Consider the following 25,086-nt stretch of genomic DNA (forward strand, 5'->3'; position numbering starts at 1 on the left):
GGCTTCACTTCCAGCTTGTCAACACCTTAAAGCTGCAATGTAGAAAAACCCTAGATTGATTTATTTTATATATTTGCAAAACACATTTCTAGAGATGCCTGATTCCAGAATGACGCTGGGTGTCTCACAAATTAAAAAAGGCGAGAAATATTACAGAATCAGGCAAGAGTAATGGTCTCCCAGACGGAACAATAAAAACTGTCATCCAGCCTAAAGAAGCCCAATAATCACCCAAGCCAAGGCCTGGGGGGGGGGGGAAGCCAAGTATTCAAGGCTCATTTAAAGGCAGGCAGGACAGGACAATTTGAACTTTGGATGTTGTCCCAGAGGGAAGGTGCTGTAGTGGAGATAAGGCTCCTTCCATTTCATGCAATCTGATTCTAGGGCTCAATACACACAATAAAATCTGCACAGCCCTGATATGGATTATTAGAGCTCTGAGTAATTTTTGTAATGTTGTGCAGCACTCAATATTTAAATAAGAGCACTAAGAGATTCTCTTAATTCAAAATAGCATAACATACTTAACACAGGCAAATTACTTTCAGGTAAGCAGCGAATCATATCACTGGGTTAAAAACTGCCACCACCAATCTTCAGGATTTTATCTCCTAGGAATTTTCTGTCACTTTTGATGAAAGTCAGCTATTGACATATTGTGGATGTGGAAATGGAGGCAAATAGATGATACTCACTATTATACCCAGAGTCCAGAGCGGCAAATGAACCCAATGGATTCTTCATAGGTTTTTCCAGTGCAAGGATGAGATTTCACTTATTTCCCCAAATGCCTGCTGAATCAGTGATGAGAGAAACAAGAAAAGGAAATAGCTGTTGGTAAAGAGAAAGGAAATTCTAAAAAAATAAAATAAAAGGATACTCAGATTAAGCAGCAATAGGATGACCTGCTTCAGGGTACATGGTCAATTTAAGGTCACTGATGGGAACCGAATTCTATCAAGTAATAAATAAGAAATTTCTGGGCTCTGGCATTTCAGTGTGTTGACATGGCCCCGGTAGTTATGGATAAGGACATTGTGGATTGGTGCATGGAGGACCCAGTGTGACTCACCGAATATTGTACTCTCACCAGAACGATGTGAATTTCTTGCCAAAAGCTGATACGGCTGTTGGAGTAAAGGAAAAAGAAATCAGTGCCCCAAACCATCTGATACAGTATAAGGTTGGGTCTTTTAACCGGATCTTCAGCTATTTTTCCTAAAATATTTATGCATGACCTGTTGGCATCCATAAAGCACCGCAAGGGCATTTTATAGTAATATCAGTGCAATAAAGATATAACAGATACAACACTCAGTAAAAAACAATTAATAAAACAAAAATTCTGGTGGAATTAGCCTGTTGAATGGAAATAAAGCTTCTCAAGTTCCTGTGATGCTCCTTCTCAGTAGCAATCCCCATGCTCTGAAGTGCCTTGCTTCCTTTGGGCTCCAAGAAAGCTCTGAAGGGGTGGTTATTTTGCTGGAAGCTCAGGTATTAATTGTTGATAAAAGAGCTTTCTTTAGTTAACCAGGAGTGTTGGGCTGGAGTGGTTTTTTTTCGTATCTTTAAGGTGTTTTCTTTGAATCGTACTTACTTTGTTTGATTGGATCCCCCATGAGACTAAGAAAATGGGAGGGACGTAAAAGGTGGTCCAAACAAAACATATAACTAAATAAATGACAGAAATGATACTCTTTTGGGAGAGAATTAAACAAGGTGTTGCTACCCAAAAAATCACTAGCATTTGTACCAGAGAGTAATAAGCTACTCTTGGTGGTTGATCACCGAGTAGGACTTCCCAAAAAAAGCCAGGGATGGTCCTTCAGAAACCCTGTTCCCAAACAGTGTATGGTTCAGAGGTTATAACAAGAATCTTGCCTGCTAACAGACAGAGCAGCAGGACAGATCATCTGAATCACAATCATCTGACAATCACCCAAGAAGTGAACTCTTGAAAATATTAGGACTCAGAATTCCCACCTTCTGTCAATTTGCCTGCTTGTTCTGCTGCTCCTCCTGGCAGGATTTTGGATAAGACACTTTCACCCTCTGTTCCTGGCTGTCCAGCTGCTGCTCCTGCAGATATGGATGCTCCTGTTGGTTTGGGACCCAATTTAACGCCTGTGAGAGAAAGTGATGAAATAAATGAATCTGTATGAATTCAATGAAATTGAATTGAATTGAATTCAATCTTTACTCATTATAGAAATATAACCAGACTTGTAAGAAAAAAAATGTAATGGCAAGCATTGATTTGTTCATAATATATATAACCAATCTTTCCATACAGAAAATGGTACTCTCAGTGACCAAAAATATATGAAAATACTAAAATAATGAAATACTAAATAATGAAATGGCTGTGGATTTCAACTTCCAGAATTCCCCAGCCAGCCATTTTTAAAATTGCCAAAGTTGGACACTCCTTATTTAAGCAGTTCAAAAGCCCCACAGCGTTATCCTGTGGTAAGATGGATGGACAATAAATTTGATAAATCAAATAAAAAAGGGCTAACATGAATATAGGCACCTTGATAGCCTTTCTGAAGATAAAAAAATGAGTTCCAATTTGAACTCCCAATGAAATGGGTTGCAAAGTGTGAGGGCAAGTCAAAATAAGTTCATGTCTTATCTGCCCAATCACTGACCCTCTGTTGAAAAGGCCATTTCTTGCAGGCACGTCAAGTAACAGAAAATTATCGATATCCATTTCTCAATGAAAGTAGTATTTTAAGCTGAGCTAAGTAGAGAGCAAGCAATTTATTATCAGATTTTAATCAGGGTGAGGCATTCTATCCTTTCTGTTCACAGGAAGAAGACACTAAGAAGGCTTCTTTTAGGTATTTTACTTGTGACGCCTTTACCATCATTTATACAATTCTAGTCTCCTGTGAATTAATTCTATACTAATTGGCACACATTTTGAGGCCAACTGTAGCCAAACTTTTCATTTCTTCTTGATCTTGCCTAGGGTGTCATGTGATCATTTTCGAATTCATTTTGAAAATAGCAAGTGGAATCTTCCCTCCGAAAACTAACTCCCCTAGCGTTCCCTAGTGAAATGCACACACAATAGCAGGTGCTAAAAAAACACCTGCCTAGTTGAGAAACTGCTTACTGACCTCCAGCTGTCCCCTGTGGTTGTGTTTGGGGTGCTTTCCCCACCTGTGGCACTTTTGTGGTAGGCTTGGATACATCCGGCTGTTCTGCTTTAGCCTATAATGGGAAACAGAAGTTTCATTTGTTGGTTTAAGAAAGCCTCTTTTTTCCCAGTCTCTGATTTGGGGGAGAGCAATGCATGTTACAGAAAAATGATCCCGCCATAAAACCCATCTGCTGAAAACACACCTAGCAGCTTTGTTGCCATAATTTTAAAAAGCTGACTCATCTTTGTTATTTTTAATTGGTCCTCTACTCATTCTAATTCTCCATAGATCCTCTTCTCTCCAACGTTTCTAAATTTCTGTAACTCTGGGTTCAATGACAGAGAAGGATAACTTTTTTTCAGATAGGGCTCACTTTAGACCAGCGGGTAGCAAACTAGGAATCACATTTCAAAATAGTGGAGGGCAGGATCAAGCAAGGCTGGGTCAAGAAATAAATAAGATTTAAATATTACAGTTACTTAGCTGAATACAATTAAATACGAGCATCCTCTGTGTATTTAAATATTCTAACTTGTCAAATTAAAAATTAAATCTTTGGATTCCTTTATGAAATCAAACCCCCAACTTGGAACTGCTGAAAACAGTCTGGTGTCTGTGGGCTCTACTCTCCTGTCAGCCCTCTGAGGTAATCCAGACAGGAAACCAAAACTATTAATACCTAATAATACCTTTATTGTAAGGATTTCCCCCCTCCCTTGTTGTTACTTCCCAGAGAATAAAGGAGGGCCCCTTCTGACATGCTTTCTCCATCCCCATTCCTTCTGTGGACGGAGATACCTCTTGTCTGACTATTGCCCTGGCTGCAACTCTTCTTCCTATCTCCCAAGTTTATTCTCACAGTCCCTTACCTCTTCTGACCTTTGACTGATGAAGCCTCCTTCAGAAATCTAGGGAGTTGGCCTACCCCCATAATTGTTCTATTTCCCCCCCCCATTTAATCATTTTTTATTTCTCTCTAACATTCTGTTGAACAAAATGTTTCCTCTTAAACTCTGAAATTATGATTAACTCTTACAATCCATCCACCAAGATGACTTACTTGCATATAATATATTCATTTAGACTGTGGAATGATTCATATGGTCCATAAATACATGGATTTTTTTGGTGTGATATTGAGATGAATGCACACATTTGCTACTCTAAAACGTTAATGAAGGGCAAGACAACAGGCAATTAGCAATGATGGAATGAACAACCATCTCTCCCTAAAGAAAACTGAACTGGTACTCACTGGTCCTGCTGGGTGAGTGCTAGGTTGCGCTTGGGCAGTTGGCTGGGGTTTGCCTGATGGCTGAGGCTGACCAGGCTGCTGTTGGGCTGGCCGCAAGGATGGTTGGGCTTGGGTTCCCAGTGGTGGCTGTTGCTGTTGCTGTTGTTGTGGTTGTGGTTGTTGCTGCTGCATCCGAACCTGCTGTGGCTGTTGATGAGAAGGACCTGCTTGATGCTGTTGCTGAGGTTGTCTGCCCGGGGGTTGCTGCTGCCTAGATGATGGTTGCTGTTGCCCAACTTGCTGTTGTCTGGGTTGCTGCTGCTGTTGTTGCTGCTGCTGTTGCTGTTGCTTTTGCTGCTGCTGCTGCTGCTGCTGCTGCTGCTGCTGCTGCTGCTGCTGCGGCTGCTGCTGCTGTTGGTGAGACAGGGGCTCAGATTTTGGCTGCTGAGATGGCAGCCCATGTTGCATCTGCCTCTGGGACTTTTGGGACTCTGAGGTATGATGATAGCCAGACGGTTGTCGGGACTGCTGAGGGTACTCCGAGGAACTGGGAGGATAACCTTGCTGGGCTCTTGTATCTGATTGCTGAACCTTCTTCTGGGAAGTGGGCTGTCCATGTCCACGTCCATGTGACTCATGGCGGCCTGGATCTCTTGGGTGTTGCCTGGATGATCTCTTGGGTAGGTCATCAGTAGAATGGCGGGAGGAGGATGAATGTCGCCCATAATCTCCATGGTGCTTGTGATCTTTGGAGGAAGAGTGACGTGGGTGGGAATAGTCATCATGATGCCACAAGTCTTCATCTGGGGGCTCATCATAATCATGATAGGTGTGTTTAATTGGACCTCTCTTCTGAGAGGATGAGGAATGGCCACCATAATGCCTCATCCTCTCTGAACGAGGTTCTCTTGGTTTGTCAAACCAGTCCGTCTCCTCTTGGCCCAAGTGGTAGGCTTCAGAAACCAAAAAAGATCACAGTGAATCTCCTGATCCAAAACTAGGAATGTATTGTGACTGAAGCCATGCAATGAAATAGAGAAGAAGCTTATCACAGGAATGCAGGATATGTCACAGCAGCCACTCAGGAAATATAAAAACAGAAATCTCCGCGCAGAAACACACTGAACAAGCAGTGAGCAACATTAGGACATGCAATGTGCAACATGCTAACATAAAACCACCAAAACAGAAAACGAAATCAGGATAAAGGCACATGGCAAGCAAATGGAATTTGTGGCATTTTCTTTGCAAATATGACCCGCTTGGGCATGCTTGGATATAAGTCACTACAGGTAGTTATTACCTTCACTGTCCGAAACAACACAGTGTGAATCATCCACGATGTAGCCTTCTTCGTGTTTGTAAGAGTGGGTTCTTGGCACATCTTTAATATGTTCTTGTACATCAGGCAATGAGTGACTAGAGCAAAATTGGGAGCAACTGTCTCCAGCAGACTGAGGAAGAGGCCCACCTGAAGACCGTGATACACCCACGGATTTCCCTAATGGGCTGATAGGACTTTCTTCTTCTGAAGTTTGTGTGCGAATTGGAGGTCGCCCACGACTCTGACTCATACTAAGGGAGGAAGGCTTTGAGCTTCCTTTCTGTGGCCTCTCCATGCTCTCTCTTTCATAAGATCTGCTTCTAATTTCACGACTTGACAGTTTTTCTGACACATATCCAGAGGATCTTGATCGCCCACCACTATATGCTCTATCATCTTCTTCCATCCCATCTCTGCTGGATACACTATAGTATTTCTGCTGTTCATATACATTTTTCTTTAGACCATAAGTGATATCATCTTGCATTTTCCTTGCTCTGGATGCTACACTGCTGCTACTGACTGATGTAGTCGCTGTATAGGAGGCCAGATCTGATTCTACATCTTTGGCTTCTTCTATAGGGGAGAATTTGGAGATCTTCTGCTCCATGCCTTGTTTCCTATGCTTGCTGCGCTTGGAAGAGATGACGGCAGGGGCCAGATTTTTTGAAGAGTGTTTTTGTACTCCCATACTTGTTCCATGCTTGTCTGGACGAGAGGATGGCCTATAATCACTGTCTCCATAGTAATAAGAACTACCTGATACTCTCCCATTGCTCTCTGTGCTTTTAGGATAGCTTTTCCCCCGATGGTCAGGACCATAATGATCATAAATATCCTCTTCAGACTCCTCTTCGCCTTTTGAATAGCAACAAGGCCTGCTAGACAAGTCTACATCTGCAACCTCCCTCTTTTCTTTGATAGGCAGTCCATTGCTGCTGTGTGATGGCAAATCCCCTTTCTGACCCTCTCCCGTGCTGCTCTCTTTGGTTAATTCACTGATATCATCAATCATCACATAGTTCCGAGGAATATTTTGCTCTAGATTGGTGTATACAGAGTCAGAGGAATAGCTAGTAGAGGGACTTTGTGCAGCACTGCTCCTGTCTCCTGGCCTCCCATCTGGGGCTTTGTGTTGATCGTAACTGCTGGTCACTGTTGCGGTGCTATAGATCACTTCTGGAGTTGCAGCAGAGATCACCACAGTGGGATTGCTAATGACTTCATAATTGGTCAGGATCTTCTGCTCTAAATCAGCCAGTGAGGTCTGTCTTGGCTTCTGGGACGTTGTGTGGGTGTCTACATGAGTCTGAAGAAGAGCACTCTGGGCAGGCTGCAAAGGTGTCTGACTGGGATAAGCAGTCTGAACTTGGTAAGGTGGGCAGAAGCCTTGGTGGCTCTGTAGGCCCAGTTCAGACTGATACCCAGTACTTGGGGTGAAGCTATGTGCCTGGTATGTAGTTTGGGAAGGGTAAGCAGGGATCTGCCTTGGCTGGAAATCATTTTGAGTAGGACCGCTGCTTGCTGGAGGATAGTATGGAGGTTGAAATCTTGTTTGCTGGAATGTAGCTGGGCCTGGTGCAACGGTCTGAACTGAGGAGTACTGGTATGGGGTGTAGGAAGTTGTTGAAGTATACTGGGTACTGGAAAATTCTGCATACTGGTTAGAAGGGGTAGTTCTGGGCCTTGTCAGGAGACTTCCACTCTCATAACCAGAGAGGCGAAGGTTATTTAGTTCGCTGTCAGACATATAATCTCGATTCTCTCCCAAGCATCTCAAATATGGATAATCGCGAATATTCCGATCCTTCAGCAAAGATTCCTTTCTCTGATTGATCCCCAATTCAAGGTACTTCAGCTTGGCATCAATCTCTTTCTCTTCTTCATCCAGCTCGGCTTGTTTCTTTCTCAGTTTAGTGGATTCGTGCTCGACCAGTTTCAAGTCCCGGTCAAGCTCTCTAAGGAGGCTGGCTTTGGTCACTTGGACGGGCTGCCCGCCAATACCTGTCGGCATGAGGCCGGGCATGTACATCTGTGAGTGGGCTTGGCTGGTCAGAGGAAGCTGAGCTTCTTCTGGTGGGGGGCTAGGCAAGGTCCGCTTCACTTTCCGAATGAGGGTGTTTGATTGCAAGGTTGACATCTAAAAAGCAATGGAAGCTCTGGTTAAATTTAGAGGTACAATGGAAGAATTCACAGCCATTTTCACTTATTAGGAGGGGCGGTAGATAAATATGGTCTGCATTTTTCCCAAGGGCAGATGTACAAGATTAATTCTATATATTACTATTTTAAATGCTTTTAATATTAATATTTTGATGTTTTAACATTTTTTTTCTAAAACACTAGCACTTAGTGGGCTTAAGCACTATCCGACAAGGCTCTAATATGCCCAGTTTATAAGGGCTGTTGGTAGTTTCTTTGGAGTAAAATATATGAACAAAATGCACTTTATAAAAATAATTCCTAATGTGGGAGACAAGTATTTCTTGATACTCAAACATCTTGAATGAATAATAATGTTGCTGGCAAACATCTGCTCTATCAACAGACATAGTTACTGACACTGGAAAAAAAATGGAAAGAGGCAGAAGTCAAACTATTTTTTCCTAACGCACCCATACAAAATTAATCTAGTATGATTCACAGATTTAAATAACTGAGTAACTTGGGGTGGGGAGAATATTTCTGCTTTGCAGATGAAACATCTCTATATCTCAGGTAGTCTTGCTGGGGTCTGAAGAAATTAAAATTCACTGTTTTTGCAACTCAGATTGTTGTAGGATTTCAAATCTTTGTTTCTTTGTTATTTTTGCAGTTAGGCTGAAATGCTATGCAAAATCCACAAGTGATGAATAGCCCTTAAAGGGTCCCTAATATCATAATAGCTAATGATTTCACATAAGTGCTATTTTAAAAAAATTGTTGCATCTCACTGAATTTTGCAAGACAGGTTTTTTTTTAAAAAAGGCCCTGTAAGACTAAATGAAATCATGCAAATAACATGCATATTTTAAAAAATACTTGGGATCAATAATAAAAAAGAAGCTATCATATGATCCTGACGATGGTAATAAGTAGCTGTTCCAATTCAGCATATTAGATTGATCCTGAAGAGCTGGGATGCCTTCAGATTTCCTCTAGGCCAGGCAAATAGTCTCAGCTTGGAGGACAAATGTCATCAGTTTGACATGATAACTATTTGATGAATAGAAATAATATATTAATTTTTGATATTTTCAATATGAGTTGTTTTTACTTCTCATTGAACACTGGATTTTCTCAAGGTATAGGATAATAAGTCAGCTTCATAAATCAAGATGAGGAGTGAGAAAGAAAGGAGTAATTAATGAGGAAAAGAAAGTAAGAATGTGATGATCTCTGTTAGCAAGTGTTATTCTCTAGTTTGGCTCTACATGCTTTGAAAATGATTTAGAACAGGAGTCTCTAACCCCTGGGCCATCGGACCGATCCCAGTCCATGGTCTGTTAAGAACCTGGCTGCACAGCTGGAGGTGAGCAGTGGATGAATGAGCAAAACTGAAACCATCACCAACCTGGTCCATGGAAAAACTGTCTTCCACAAAACCGGTCCCTGGGGGGCTACTGATTTAGACAATGTGTTTCTGCTTAGCACCTCTTTGAGACTGATGCAGAAATCTGAAAAACATTCTTATGCTTATTATTAAAATTTTCTTTCATGCAGGATTGAAGGCAAACTCACCCAGGGTTTTCTACGTGTCAGCCCAAAGATCTGTAATAGCTTAGAAGTAGTTAATCAGTAATTTCCGAAAGTGATTAGAAAGTGAGCTTTGCAAACTTAGTATCCTTTAAAAGTCTCCACCATGGTTGTGAGCAAAATGGCCAATCCTTTGAATAAGGAGAGGACAGGAGATCACCCACATGTGCCCCACATGTCTGCCTCTCAAGACAGCAGTTTTCAGCAGGTTTGAACACCAGGAGACAACAGGATTAGCCATCTTGCTCGCAACCATGGTGAAGACTTTTAAAGGACATTAAGTTTGCAAACTCTACAATGTTCCTGATGTAGCTGCGGCTCCTCAAAGAGCACACAGACACATGCAGATCCACACACTCTCTCTCAAACTATCTGCCAAGTACTCTTGGCATTTTTCTTCACTCTTGAAGATGGAGAACAAAACTTATGTGGAGATCTCCATTTTATCCCAACAAAATCCCCATATAATAGGCAATGGAGAGAGAGCAGGACTGATCTTAAGTCACTCAATAAATTTCCATGGCACAGGTCAGTTTCAGTCTTTCTCCCATGTTTTAGTCGTTGTTGGAACAACCATTTTAAGATACTCTAACACAGTGGTTCTCAACTTTTTAATGCCGCGACCCCAACCGGTCGTAAGTCGAGGACTAAACCGGTCGTAAGTCAAGGACTAAACTGGTTGTAAGTCGAGGACTAAACCGGTTGTAAGTCGAGGACTACCCAACCAGTTGTAAGTCAAGGACTTTCCCTGCCCGGGAGCGCCACGCATGCGTGGTTCTGCCCCCTGTGCCGGCCGAGGCGTAGCTGGCAAGCGGCAGAGACGGAGCAGGCCGACCACCAGCTGGCCCAGCCCAAGGGAGGTAAGGCACCCGCTGGAAAAGGGGAAAAAAATGGCGGACAAAAAAAATGGCGAACAAAAAAAATGGTGGACAGCCTTGCTTGGCGACCCCCGTGAAATGGTCGATCGACCCCAAATGGGGTCCCGACCCACAGGTTGAGAACCACTGCTCTAACTTATCTATGAATTATTTAGCATATAGCAATAGGTTTTTTTTGTTACTCTGACTACTGAAATGTGCATAAATTTGCTTTTAATGATTGGTTTGTAGTGATGTATGCTCCCATGATTGTTTCATGGCAATGTATACTTTTCAAAACTGTATAAAAGGGGGTCCACTCTGAGCAGGGGTGTGCCCATTCTGGAACTTGCTTCTGGACAACCTTTTATTTGTAAATAAAAGTCTTAGACCTTGCCACCTATCTCGTGTTGTTCATTGGGCCTGCATACCAGGAAAAGGGACCTGAGCTTTCTGGGACAATAACTTCAGTCACTGTACCATGCAGAATGGAGAACACATAACAATAACAGTGTTTTTGCCTCCCTATAAATGACAAAAGTCCTATTTATCTCCTGGCTTTAGGAATGTCCCTCATTGTGTAGATGCATTGTACCTAGACCAATAACAGAAAGGAGGAGAAACTACCATAATTCCTGGATCTGTTACAATAACAGATCCAGGAACTGAATAAGGCTTGAACGGGGTACAGCATTCCAATTGTGTTAGCATTTTTGTTCTCAATATGCAACTTTAGGCCAACCCACAGTGTCGAAAAATTCCACCAAGCTGTCCTTAAGCTAGACGTAAGATTGTTAATTCAGATGTCTTGTGTAAGATGTCAATCAGAAGCAAAGGTGCTGTAGGTCTAAAGCAGAACTTTCACAATGGCTCAGGATAAATTGTGATATTGAGAAGTCAAATGAATCTGCCAAGAATTTGAGCCTGCATCATTTGTAAAATGTGTCATCTCTATTTTGTGTGTACATATGATCTATTATAGCATATCATGGAGTGCTGAACTCCAATGGAAGGAGTGGAAAAATATTATGAGCAAGCATGGAATTTTTTTAAAGAAGAGAATTACAGAAATTCATGGGGAAGACAGGCTTACCTAGGATCATTAGCCTTGATTACTGAATATTTAGTAATCTCTAGTTAAAGAGAAAAAGAATGGGCTGTTTGCTTGTATACTGTATTTCACCAAGAGGCATCTGGCCTCTCATGTTGGTAATGGGATACAGGATTAGGTGGGCCCTGCTGTGATTCAGAATGTTCTTATTATGTGATTGATTTCACAAATATTATTAAAACAATGCAATCTCTTTGTCATTTTATAAAATACACATAGTCCCCCCACTACTCTTGTTGCTTAGATCATGTGTGTGTTAAACAGATTGGAGAAATGTTATTTGAGAAATCAGGGATTTTAGGATTCTGAGGATGCAAAAAAGAAAGAAGTGGTTGGGAGCAAATAGGAAGCAGACAAGTATAAATATGAGATTTCTTTGGCACAATTATAAAATAGTCCTGCCTATTATATCAATACACTGCAGATACTAACATTATCTACACAAGGAGATTCAGTTTGAATAAGATACATGCCAGAATGCAGCTGTAATTTGAAGGTATTCTTTTAAAATATACATTGCTTTACAATTAATCAAATTGAAATATTTTGGGATACTGCTGGGGACATTGTCCCACAGAAAGAATGTTTCATGGTATAAAATATTGGATATAAGTTAAAATATTTAGTACCAAAGCCAAGAAGTTTCATATATTTTTATTATAAAGTATCACTTCAAGTAAGTGTTCAGTTGTCATGATAAATAACCTAAATATTGTACCAGGACTGTCCAGGCTTTATTTGAAGATGTCTAGAAATGACTACCACCCTCCTAGATTAGTCATTTCATCATCAAACTACTTTTATCAATAAGATTTTTTGCCCTTATCCCTTAGTGCAGGGGTCTTCAAACTTGGCCCTTTTATGACTTGTGGACTTCAACTCCCAGAATTCCTCAGCCAGGCATGCTGGCTGAGGAATTCTGGGAGTTGAAGTCCACAAGTCATAAAAGGGCCAAGTTTGAAGACCCTGCCTTAGTGGTTGTGAACCACTTCTGGCTGTGATTCTCACGGGCAATTGTGGATTTCATCCCCTCATGGAATCTTTCTATCAATGATCAACACATATGTTCCTTCCATCTCTTCTCACAGGACTTCCTTCATCCATTTTACCCATTTTTGCCCCTGCTCCAATTTGCCTGATGACTTCAAAAACAGTGGGACCCAAAACAAAAGTTGAGGCTGGAACTAGCAGAATATAATATAAATATTACTTTTCACAAATGTAGAGGCTATACTGTACTTCTATTGGTGCAGCCCTGTAATTGCCTTTTGACAACCGTGTCAAAAATTCAAAATCTTTTTCAACCCCACAGTTGAAACATTACAATGTTATTTGTAGTCACAAGCATTGCTGAGATCTGTTTTCAGATCTTTCAGTCATGGTCTCAAACATACATACACCTAGTTCTTTGTGCTTTCCCTTCACACAAAGATTATTTCCCTTTTTTATGGGGCTTGCTATTTTAGCACAAGAATCAACTTGCTAAACATGTATGCTTTCAAACACTTATTCTAAAAGTAATGGTTGAAGGTCATTTGCAAATTGCATCTTGCACCAGTCTTGATTAGTGGTAAGGAAATAAAATAAAAGGTTAAAAAACTGAAGTACTCCTCAAGTAGAGATTGGCTCCTGGTGATTAGAGTTTTCTGTAGAGTTTTCTTATTATTAAATTACTTGCCACTACCTTCTTGCATGATTTATTTTTCTTTCTAGTCTAGCTGGCAGCCCTGTAATTCCTATCCAAATACAGCAGAAACAGGGCAAGCCCTATTTAACTTCATAGATGAGCAAAAGTCTATTAGGTTCTGACATCTGCAGACGCTCAAAATATATATAAAAAAGCATGTCTGTAAGCATCAGACTGACAACATTCATTTTAGGAATAGTGCAATTTTTGCAAAAGCCCTTAGTCTACTTAATTCATCTGGAAAACCCTGGAAGAATGATGCTTTCAAGGCTGTAGCAAACAAGTATCAGTCTGAAGCTGTAGGTTTCCCCACATGACATATAAGCGAATAAACAAAGAACTGGAACAGGAGAAATCTGCTATAGATTCAATTGCTATTCATCATGTGAAACAGCTGGAAAAACTGCACACACAGCAGGTTAGAGCAAACCTCCCTATTTCCTACACACACACACACAGAGACACACAAATATACACCTCTGTTCAGCAAGATGCTTTAGCACTATAATTTTGCTTTTACAACAAGAGAAAATATGAGATAGTTCTCTGAAATGTCAAGGAAGGAAGGAAGGAAGGAAGGAAGGAAGGAAGGAAGGAAGGAAGGAAGGAAGGAAGGAAGGAAGGAAGGAAGGAAGGAAGGAAGGAAGGATCTGGAAAATATGTTTACATTGCAATCAAAAGAATCTCTTCGTCTCTTTAAATATAAATAATTTTTGGACAGGCTATGTTTTTTGGCTTCACTGGTCCACAGTATAAACTGTCAGTGCTATTCCCCAAGAATCTGCTGGAACTCAAGTCTGAGATAATAAAAGTTGCAATACCTACATATGATGGGCTTGAGGTGGTTTTTTTTGGGGGGGGGGGAGCTTCAGGGCCTTCTAGTCCATGGGGTATTTTAACCCTACTTTCCCATTGCAGTATCCTTATGAAAACGCATCCATACATTAGTTGCTATATTTAAGGCTAAGTACCAACTCATTCTCTTGGTACAGACAATTGAAAAGTTTTCCAGAGAAGCAGGAAAGGATGAGAGCACCCTTTCCTTATGCTGCTATCCGTTCCTAATTCCTGCCTTTTCCTTTCTAAGGGGGGGGGGAAGGGGGCTAGAAAAAAATGTGGCAAGTACATTATCATCTTTATCTTCAGGCAAATATGCATGTATGCATTCCAGGCAGAGCCCTTTTCCATATTTTCAGTAAGACAGGGTTCATTCCCTATTTTTGATCTCTGTTGGTGGCCAAAATCAAAAATGAATCTCTCCCTGCTAGTTATAACGCCTTGCCTCTTTTGTTTTGATTGATGACAGATATGAGACATTATGGTATTTCTTCAAGCAGAATGGTACTACAGTTGGCTTATTTTCTTTAGCTCTTGTAAAAGAAAGTTAATCGAGGAGGATATTTTGGGGAATACAGGATGTCTTTTAACTACGAAGGAAAAGATCAGAGTCCTGTGTATGTCAGTAAGAAATACTGTATTTTTATGCATGGCAGAAAATGGTATTTCCTTTTACCACCACTAGATGGCAGACAAACAAGCCATTTACTTCTGTATTACCACGTATTTCTTAAACCGAGATAACGCTCTGTTTTGAATTTAACTGTGTTTAGTATCTGAATGCGCACAGACTGCACAGTATCAGAAATATATTTAAGGAAAAAGGAAATTAATTTTTTTTAATATGATAAATGTATCATGATAACACACATATTTAGTAATTTAACGACCCTACGATGGAACAAACACTTTCAATGTAGTTGATACCATTATTAATTTATGTGAGAGAGACAGGATGATATTTCAACATCTATATTATTTCTGTAGGTTTCTTAGCACTTAATGTCATATTGGGGATATGCTGAGTAGTTTGAATGAAGACAAATACAACATTTTAACTATGCTTATATAGTTCATTGTCTTGGAAAGTGTTCTGAGAAACTGGTGCTATAAATGTTAAGCATGTCAGATAAAAAGCTGGCTGTAGTGTAGGCTTATTGCTTAGTATAAATTTTCTCAACAATCCATTTAATTTTTTTTAAAAAAGCCATACTGTTTAAAATACAAAAATAAAGCTTTGGAGCTTAAAAAAAGGCTCCAATCTGTCCAGGCCAGGTGGAAAGAAGCACGAATAAGAACAGATCCAGTGGTGGATCTGCAGGGAAGTAGAGATGTAATACAATTTATGAAGTTCGGCTCACACTGTAAATGCAGAACCTGCTTTGGACATTAGGAGTGATTATGTTAGTCTTCATCTGAAGCTGAAAATATTCTCCCTCTTTCCTGGCCTGCTATTTACATAAAGACCCACTGATAAAACCAGCAGACTGGTCTAAGATCTTTGGGACTTTGAAAGGAACAGATGAAATATTATCAGATCCAGCTCAATTTTCATACACCAAGTGATCTTACCTGGCTGCTGGGGAGAAGGGCGTGCTGATACAAGGAAAACCTGTCCTTTGCAGACTCCTCTGAGGTGGGACTGATGGGCTTGGGATCAGATAAAGATCTGTGGATGGTTTTGATGGGGCGAGGCAAGGTCTGCTGGCGTTGGATGGACTCAGACATAAAGTGCTTCTGTGGAGTCACGTGGGCCTTGTTGAGCCTTTCACTAGATGCGAAGGACGACTCTAGCAACCGATGAGGGGAGAGGGGAGACACTGGGGAATAGAGGACTTGAGGGGATTTGGGGGGCTGTCGGGACACAAGCTGAGACAAGGAGTCTGTGGGCAAGTGGGACTGGTAGCCGATTTCAAGAGGAACAGGCTTCTTCTTGGCTAGTGCTTGCTGTCGGACTAAATGAGGATCCAGAGGCCCAGAGCTCACCATCTGGATGTTGGAGGAGTAAGGAGGGATTGAGGTGGGCACCGTGAGCTGAGGGACTGCAATGCCTGGCTGGGGCTGCACTTCGGGTTCTGTCTGGCAAGCCAAACTCTCCCCTCTCTGGGTCTTCTCGGGGGCAGAGATGTACTTGACGATCTCCACCCTGGGGTCAGGGGAAGTGATGTGGATGGAAGGGGACACTCGGAGCAACTGGTCGGGTTCGGTCTGCACAGAGCAGTCACTGATGGTTTGGATGGCTATGCTGGCCATTCCTTTTGCTGAAGAATCGGCTTTACTTTCTGCACTGGAATCCGAGTGGCGGGAGAAGCGGGAACGTCGTCGACGCACTGGCTGTTCCCACTCAGCATTGTCTTCCTCATCTGTCTGAACACTGCAATCAGTGCTGCGCCGAGGACGGCGCCGGCGGGATGCATAGAAACGTTCCTCGCCGTCTTCATCGTCAGTCTGCACGCTGCTGTCTGTGATCTTTTTCACCAAGTATGGTTCGTGGCTGGGCTCCTTATCATATGCATCCCGAAGACGAGGCATCGAGTTCCGTTTTTTTATCCCCCGACCAGTTTCCCACTGTTCTTCAGTCTGCAGGGACATTTCAGAGGCTGAGTTTGTAAGAGGCCTCTGGAGTCCTGGGTAGCGGGGCTGTGCTTGTACGTCTTGCCCCGGGGCTGCTGTAGCAATAAAGGCTTGATTTAGAGGTGGCCAATATTGTCCATTTTGGGCCATGGTCCTTTGCATTTCTATCGTTACCTCAGGGGTAACCTGAGAAGGAATCCGGCCAGCTGGATCACATACTGGAGGAAAGGTACTCTTCTGCCTCTTCTGCTCTTCCAGCTGCTGTTGCAATTGCTGCTGCAACTGCTGGATTTGTTCTAACTGCAAGCGCTGCTGGGCGAGCTGCTCCCGCTGCAGGGCAAACTGGGCCTGCCGCTCCTCTTGCTGCTGATGGAGGACCTGGTGCTTTATGGATTGCAACTCCTGGATTTCTCTGTGCATCAAGAGCTGTTCCTTCTCTCTGTGTCTCTGTAACTCCACCCGTTCCCTTTCCAGTTCCTCATGAAGCCTCATCTGCCTCAGTTTTTCCAGTTCTACTCTTTCCCTCTCAATCTGGAGGATGTGCTCATGTTGCTTCCTCTGCCGTTCTTCCTCCTTTTCCTTTTCTTCTCTTTCCATAGCTCCTTTGCTAGCAGTGCTAGCCTCTGTCTGAGGCTTTTGGGTTGGCAGTCGGGGAGAGGGCTCCTGCTGTGTCTGGCTGGCAGGACCCTGAACCTCTGAGGTTGGCACAGGCACCTCCTCACGGGGGCCAACCCCCGTCTGCTCAGGTCTTTGCAAGCTGGCCATGCTTGGAGCAGGGGACTTAGTAGCAGGTGCTATGCTTACTGTGCTGGCAGCAGTGCTGGCTGCAGAGGTGCTAAGTGGTTTTCCTAAATACATCGGTGTTTCCATTACAGGTGCAGTAGGAACTGCAGGAATCCTGCTGGGCCCAGTATAGTGATAAAGACCTGGAGGTGCAAGGGGAACCCTAGGAGTAACTAGGGGTACTCTGGTGAGGCTAGCCAGAGGGACAGCTGTGATACTACCTGGAGCATAGTGCCTGTACAGGCCTCGAAGCATGGGTCGTAGCACCGAAACTGGCTGGGTGGTGATGGGAAGGGTTGATGCTATTGGTGTATTAATGGTTGAATAAATCATGCCATCAGCAGCTCGTACAGTAGCTGTGGAAGGGAGTACCTGTCTGACCGCTCCAAACCTTGAGAGATTATATTGGGCTAAGTTTCCAAAGCCAGAACGAGACTCTGGGAAATTTGGATTGTACATCATGTTTGGTTTCATGGCACCCTGTTGAGCCATAATGTTTCCAGTCCCTCCTGGTGCAGCGCCAAGAGCACTATGTCCATATTGTAGAAGATCTTGGCTATTTACATGCCTGCCCCCATACTGGTCCATGGAATTAAGGGCTGCACACATTCTGCTGATTTCACGAGCAGTGGTAGCGCTGTAATGAGCCAGGCTAGCTTCCTGGAAATTAGCCAAGTCTCCTCTTGATGAATATCTATAATCGGAGTAGATATTGGAGGCTGAGCTGTACCTTCGCATGGGATATGAATTACTTAGTAATTCAGTGGGTTGTCGGAGGTCAGAGAAAGAGCCATATTGCAGCCCATGCCCTAGGTGTCCTCCCTCCGCGAAACTATGGCTATAGGAATTCTTCATGGTTGTCAGGTCCACAGCAGAATCTCCAGCAGGGGAAGGGAAGTGCTGGTCTCCTTTAACTGAGTAATAGTTCAACCCCATTTCAGAAAGATTTGTATCCGACATTGAGGAATATAATCTCCCAAACATGCCATGCGGATGGAATCTGTGCTCTTCGTACGGATGAGGGACCGGCGCTGGCTGCTCTCTGTAAGGGAATGTCTCCGGCATTTCCTGTTCTCTGGTTCCATAATACTGGCTACTAGCTTTGCCAAGGGGAGCTGTTTCTCCAACATGTTTTTCTGGCACCTTAGGAGATGGATTAAAAGCTCCAGTGCAGCTGCTTCCAAATGGAAATCTATAGACTACATCACAGCATGCTACTTGGCTCTCAGGCTTCATTCCGGTGAGGTCCAGAGCATTAGAAGGAGGTTCTTCTTTGATGAGTTTTGTGACAGATCCTGCTGCTAGGTCATCCATCTGCACCATCATCACTTGGGACTTCTTACTTCCAAGAGCAACTGAAGGAGTCTGACTTTTCAGTTCTACTGGAACCCCCCTATATATCTCTGAGCTTTGATCCTGAGGAAACGGCCTGGGAATGGCACTCACAATATTTTGGGCATTGCTTGTCTGAGTAATTAGAGTATCTTTTTTTATCAAGGATGTCATTTGGTTGGGCAAATTGTATCTTGCAAATTTTGTTTGCTGTGGACCTGCTGCTTCTGGCCAGCCCATAGAAGCAGATGTTCCAGCTCCACTCATGGGTCCTCTGAAGGGGCCAGTCTGAACGGCTTGTTCCACCTGTTTAATTTGCGTCAGGCAGACTGGACTTCCTGTCTCTTGACCAAAGTCAATTCTGTTCTGGAAAGGGTCCCCATAGACAACTGGTTGCTTTGACTGGGACATAAGCATAGTAGATGCAACTGTTATGCTGACTGTGGTGGAACTGCTGATGATAGCATGTGGTTGTTCCTGGGCATTGAGGTTAATGATTAAAGGTTGGATGGCTGTGGATTGCCGACTCGGTGACTGGTCCATAGTGAGGCAATATTTTCTGCTCTCAGCAGCTAAGGATGTGAGATCCATTCCCTGGTCTGTTACAATAATTGGAGCAGACTTTATTGCTGTCCTCAAATCTACAATATTACTACCAGATGCTCTAGGTCCAGGTTCTACTCTAGATGTCCCAGGGATTGATGATATCCTACACAAAGAAATATTCTCTGCAGGTAGTGTGCCCCAGCTATACACACCAGGCATAGGGTCAGTAGCAGTGCTCTGCACTTTCTGAACTGGAGTGTAAGGAGAGGCTTTTTCAGGCATTGACTGTGCCTTGGTGTGAGTGGTCTGGACCTGCTGTGACTGGAATTGCACTGCACTGATTGCTGTTTGGCTGTAACTATGTACTGTTTGCTGGCGGCCTTGCTGAGTTGGAGATGAAGGTGGCGAAATGGAGGAACTTACACCAATTGGCTTGGTTTGAATAGCTGCATCAGATGCTAAGGTGATGACCATAAAGGGGGCTTCTTGTGATGACTGTTGCCTAGCCAAGCATGGGGAGCTGGCTCTGTGAGGAGTTTGTGTTCCTTGAGCTATCATCGGAGAAGCTGTTGATACCCCAGTAGTTGCAATGTCATATGAAATAATTGTGCTATGTGTTTGGGTAGAAAACTCAGCTGTTGATTTAGCTCCTCCCCCGGAACTAGAGGGCATCCCAGTTCTTGGAACAGAATAAGTAGGACTTTGTGTAGGAGAAGAAGGGGAAAGGGGTGGGCTGGAACTTTTGAAATAAGAATACATTTTGGGGGTTGCCATGGGTAGATTTGTCTTGCCATCAGTCACACCTTGATGCTTATCTCTTACTGATGGCCCACTGACCCTGGAAATGTTTTCTGTTTGAGAGCCATAATTTGCAGTTACTTTTGTCTGGCTTTGGCTAGTGGTGGACACAGGTGGTACATCAGAGCCACTTGAAGTTGGAGAGCTGTAAATTCGGGTTGCACTAGCTGGACTAGGAACAACAGTAGTGACTGGGCTAGTTCCTTTACTGTATGAGTAAGGCATAGCTACACTCTTTGGAACTGAGCTAGCTGTAACTGAGGAACTATGAAACTTTGTTTGCTCACTACTCTCTTTTTCAAAGTGCTGAGTGACTCTAACATCGGGAATTATTCTGCCCGCACTGCTTTCAGTCTGTGAAAAGGAGACGGGAGCAGAGAGTTGGGTAGGACTTGTTCCTGGAGTGAGTGGGCCACTTTCATATGCACTCTCGGCATTCAAAAATTGCTTCTCTGGATAGGGATCTTCTCTCCCTTTTTTCTTCATTTCTTGCTCAAGTGTCAAATCCAGAGTAGAAGATTGATGCATCCTGGAGATATTCTGTGATGTTTGAAGGATTTCTTCATATAGTGCCCCAGATTTGGAAAGCTCATTCTGATAGTCAGTTTGCGAGGAATCTACACTCCGACTATCATAACCATAGTCATCTATATACTGATATTCAAAATTGTTTTGGTCTTCCGAACCACGATAACTTACTTCTTGAAAAGTGTTGTTGTAGGAAATACTTTGTTGGAAAGGTTGTTGTTTTTGGAACATTTCTGCCTTCCTCATCATCTCTTCATAGGCTTCTTCTGCACTTTTCAGGGGCTTGCTGGATGGGTAACTAGAGCCGGCCATTTTTTCTGTTGGAGAATAAAGGGACATGAAGGTTGGCAGATTGTACTCACTGCCAGATTTGTACAGTTTGGAGGCAATGACATCAAATCCTTCAGCCTCTGAGTCAATAGAGGGCGAATATTCTGAACAGGAAGACCTGTGCAGCTCCTCCATCTCTGCAGCCTGGCGCAGTTCCTCAGTGGGCGAAGCATCTTCAATAGGTGACAAATTACTGGGCGGAGTTTTAGACCTCTCTCTCCTCCTCTGTGCCCTCAGCTCCTCTTTATCTCTTTTTGTTTTGCGTGCTGTGCTTCGGATCCGCTGCTGCTCCACCTCTCGCATTTTTTCTTGTTCTCGCAATAGCTCCTCTTCCTCACGCAGCTCTTCTTCTTCTGAAGAATCTTCAATGGTTGGCAGTAGAGGGCCATGAGAGCGATGCCGAGCTTTCCTCTGCTGTTTAACCTCTTCTAATCTCTGCCTGCGGCTTGGGCTGCTGTCACTATCTTCCTCCAGAGAAGAGACAGAGGTTGGGGATGTTCCTGATGTGTAACTGGGTGTAGTTGGTGGCAAGGTGGAGGAATAGTCACCTCTTGATCTATCTTCTGGGGAGCCTGTAAGGCTCTCCATCTCCAGTTCAGGTTCCCTGTCCAGGCTGATGTCTGCCTCCTGGCTCAACTCCATGTCTCTGCCATAGTTGTTAGTGCTATTTAACTCAATGGTCTTGAAACGACGCAGACCTCCCTGAGAGGCAGCCATGTCATCATTCTCGGCGCTTTCCAGTTCTTTTTGTTCCTCCTCGTATATGCTGCTCGAGCTGTGAGGCAGGCGTCTCTTGGATGCAATAGGCTCTCTACTTTTCTCAGAATCAAGCTTGTGTCCATTTTTTGCAGTGCTGTATTTTGAACGATCATACTCTTCTTCCTCCTCAAGATTGTCTTCTTCTGCACTCATCTCCAAGATTTGCCTCCTCATGAATTCTTCATCTGTCATTACAGGCTCTTTGCCTTTCTGTTTAGTTGGTAATGGGGAGAATCCTGCTTCACTACTATCTGTTACATAGTCATGGCGTAGCTTGCTGCCAAAATCATCTGAAGACTCCACGCTTTCCTTCTTCTCCCTTTGATTATCCCATTCCAGAGAGTCTTCATCTTCTTCCATTATGTCTTCTAGCTCCTCATCAGAATCAAAGGCTTCTGGAGTGATAGAAAGTGACCGTGGCCTCTGTCTTTGCCTCTGCTCCTCCCGTAATTCATGGTATGTTTTCCCACGGTCAGTTGATGGATGGGTCAAGCTCTTTGACTCCAGTAAAGGGCGCATGCTGGTTTCCAGCTTAGTAAGTTCAGAAGGACTGGGAGGACTTGGTTCTACAATTCCTGTTTCATTTAGCTGTTCTTCTTCTTGCTGCACTAAGCCTGTGATTTCACTCTGGGAACTAGAGATCCCATCAGATGAGTAGCCCGTATCACTCAAGCTTTGGGGGCTGCGGGACTGCAGGTCTGAGGGATAAGGCTTGCTGGATTCCTACAAGGAAATGAAAATCCATTAACATTTCATTATAACGGATTGTAAACATAATTCATGTTATTATTCAGGTTTACAGCAATTTATAGTTGCAATTAACCTGGACTCTTAACATTCAAAAACAGCAACCATAATATGCTAAGAAATGAGAGCAGCACCCTTATCTTTGTTGCTTGCTGGTAGAGTAATTATTATCCAATCACTCTGTTCTCTTTATAGAATTTTCAGGGGCCTTTGGATCTCGGTGTTTTTCCACTGTTCTCTTTGCTCCTTTTAATCCAGAAAGTTATTTATGGCAGAAAGACAGAATTTGTGTGCAATGCCTTTTGATTGGTAGATCAGATCCTCTCTACCTTTTAATAATTTAAAAGTGCATGCAAGACTGATTCCTAATATGAGAAGCTGAAGGAAGAAATTGTTTTGTCTTTTTTTCCTACTCCAACCTACACTCAGAAGTCAAAACACAAGTCTGGGGTTTATTTTACAGATATATACCTTTGTAACATGACACAAATGTATAGTAGCAATATACATAGTTAATAAAAGATATCTCCTGCTAGATTCAAATCAACAAAAGAAAAAAGAACAAGGTCTTTTCAGACCATCTATTTGTAGTTTAATAAACGAACAGCCCATACTGTTCTGCTGCAAATGTCATCTCACTGGGAAGGTTTTGTTTTGAGGTATATTGCAATTTCCTAGCACTAGTATGAAACATTTTTGTTATTAGAAAAATATAAACATACACAAGTTTGTTTCAGCAAATCAGAATTATCTGCCCAATCATGACTAGTTATTTTAAAAAGTTTATCCCATTATATGCAATTGGTTGTGTTTTTTTTGTTACCTAAATGATGTTTTAGCATTGTGTCATTATGAATTGTGATACTTATAAGTCTCCATCCAAATGGATGACAGGCCTACTTTCATCAAGCTTTTTAGAACAATGAAAAGTATGTGTTAAATCCAAACAGCTAACTCTGAAATGTTATAAATCTACATTCTCTGCCCTTAAACCAGGAACTCAGGTTTACATGCCTTATTGGCTCTGTCCTTCTATTTTAAAAAATCTGGTTTACCCAAGGCTGAACAATTTCAAAGTCAAGACCAGACACACAACTGTTGCTTTTGCAAAAAGTAGCATTAGCATCCTTGTCTCCAAAAAAATAAAAATAAAAATGCATTGGAGATCTCTATTTTAGTTTCCACAAAAGTTGCCTAATGTGTTACTTGATTATTTAAAACAATTTTCCATGCCTTTTTGAATAATACATTAACTCTCACCCCACACACACTCACACAGATTAATGTTTTTACATGTACATACAAAAACCATTATTTGAATGATACATTTTTTCCAGCTTAGCTTTGAGTAAGCTTCAGAATTACGTGAGGCATCACCTCATAAAATTATCAAGTTCAGGTCAGTCGAGTTACGTTTTAATATGTTTAAATTCAGGGGACCGGTCCAATAGATCGTAGGTAGACTTACATGGGTTACTTTCCCTCTTGCGGAGGTAAGACTCATTAAACAAGGGATGGTTTGACGAGAAAGAAAATACTGAAAAAAGATTGTAAGTTGTCTTCAGGAGAGATTGAATTTAAACAATAAGGTGTAGGGTGTGACTGGAATGAAAGATAACAATCTTTACTTTCTTCTGTATGACATAATTTCTACTATTTGAACAGTGCTACCATACTTCCCTTCAATATTTTCAAGGTTATGGATACCCAGATATACCCAGTGCCTTCAATCTTTCTTGATACTTCATTTTGAGTTTCCTAATTACTCTTATTACCCTTGTGTGCCCTCTTTTTACAATTTCTCTGTATCTCAGACTCAGCTTAGACCTAAATAGGAGACTAAATGCAGCCTCTCACCAAAGCAGAATAAAATAGAATCAGCATTTCTTGTGATTTAGAAACTATGCTTTTGTATAATCTGAGGCAATCTAAAATTACATTAGCCTTTTTTTTTGCACCCATATCATGCTGATACTTGAACAACTGTTTGGCCATGCCCCCTTCCCACCCCAGTGGTGTCACAAAAAGTAAGCAGCCTAAATCTTGCTGCTTACTTAACATGCTCTTACCTGAATGAATCTGTACTGTGATACTAGCCATATAGCTTTAACATGCAACAGTCTAAGAGTCAAGATTGGTGATTCCCTTGCTGAAATTCTAGTCCTGCTCAAAGTCATTCAGTATATGAATTCCCTGACTCTTCCTCAAGCCCATCTATTCTTACATTTCCCAGTAAGCATGTCTTTGGTTTTTTCTAGCTTCTTTCAAAATTTTGTCGCATACTGCAAAGTTCCTCCCTCCCTCTTTTTCATCTTTAAGTTGCAAACTAGGCAGATTGGAACCAAGCTACTAAGTTTCAATTGCCATATCATTGTTCCTATGAACCTGAACCATCAGTTCTTCATTGCCATTAAGTTTCTATGGACCTACAGCAGAATTAGGGATCAACATAAATCAATAGAGGTACAAGCCTTTAAGTGTAGGGAAGCAGGAGTCTGTGTTAAATGAGAGAATGTTGAAAGGGATTGTGAAGGCATTCATGCATATAAATATCTAGGGGTAGGGGCGGGGGGGTAGCGGTCATCATAAGGGAGAGCCTCTGTCCTAGGGAGACCACTGTGCCTCAGATAGACGGTGTGGAGTCCCTCCTTGTGAAATGGGGGCAAGGGGTTCAAGTGGGCTTGCTGATTATATACCTGGCTCCCTGCTATGTAACAGCAGCCCTGCCTGAGCTGGCCGATGTGATAGCCGGGGT

General features: G+C 42.4%; 1 protein-coding gene across 1 annotated transcript in view; it reads right to left on the minus strand.

Annotated features, from left to right (window-relative positions):
- Positions 1-1,086: 1,086 nt before the first annotated feature.
- BSN (bassoon presynaptic cytomatrix protein) overlaps positions 1,087-25,086 on the minus strand; it is a 49,089-nt gene continuing 25,089 nt past the window's right edge. Inside the window, exons 3-9 of the mRNA XM_029284424.1 lie at positions 15,507-22,307; positions 5,687-7,847; positions 4,681-5,336; positions 4,405-4,623; positions 3,126-3,219; positions 1,984-2,124; positions 1,087-1,127 (exon numbers count right to left, since the gene is read on the minus strand). Of these exons, the coding sequence (XP_029140257.1) occupies positions 1,087-1,127; positions 1,984-2,124; positions 3,126-3,219; positions 4,405-4,623; positions 4,681-5,336; positions 5,687-7,847; positions 15,507-22,307 (10,113 nt within the window). The remainder of the gene's footprint in view (positions 1,128-1,983; positions 2,125-3,125; positions 3,220-4,404; positions 4,624-4,680; positions 5,337-5,686; positions 7,848-15,506; positions 22,308-25,086) is intronic.

The sequence above is a fragment of the Protobothrops mucrosquamatus genome, unplaced genomic scaffold (genome assembly GCF_001527695.2).
Source record: "Protobothrops mucrosquamatus isolate PMUCROS unplaced genomic scaffold, P.Mucros_1.0 scaffold579, whole genome shotgun sequence".
NCBI classification, from domain to species: domain Eukaryota; kingdom Metazoa; phylum Chordata; class Lepidosauria; order Squamata; family Viperidae; genus Protobothrops; species Protobothrops mucrosquamatus.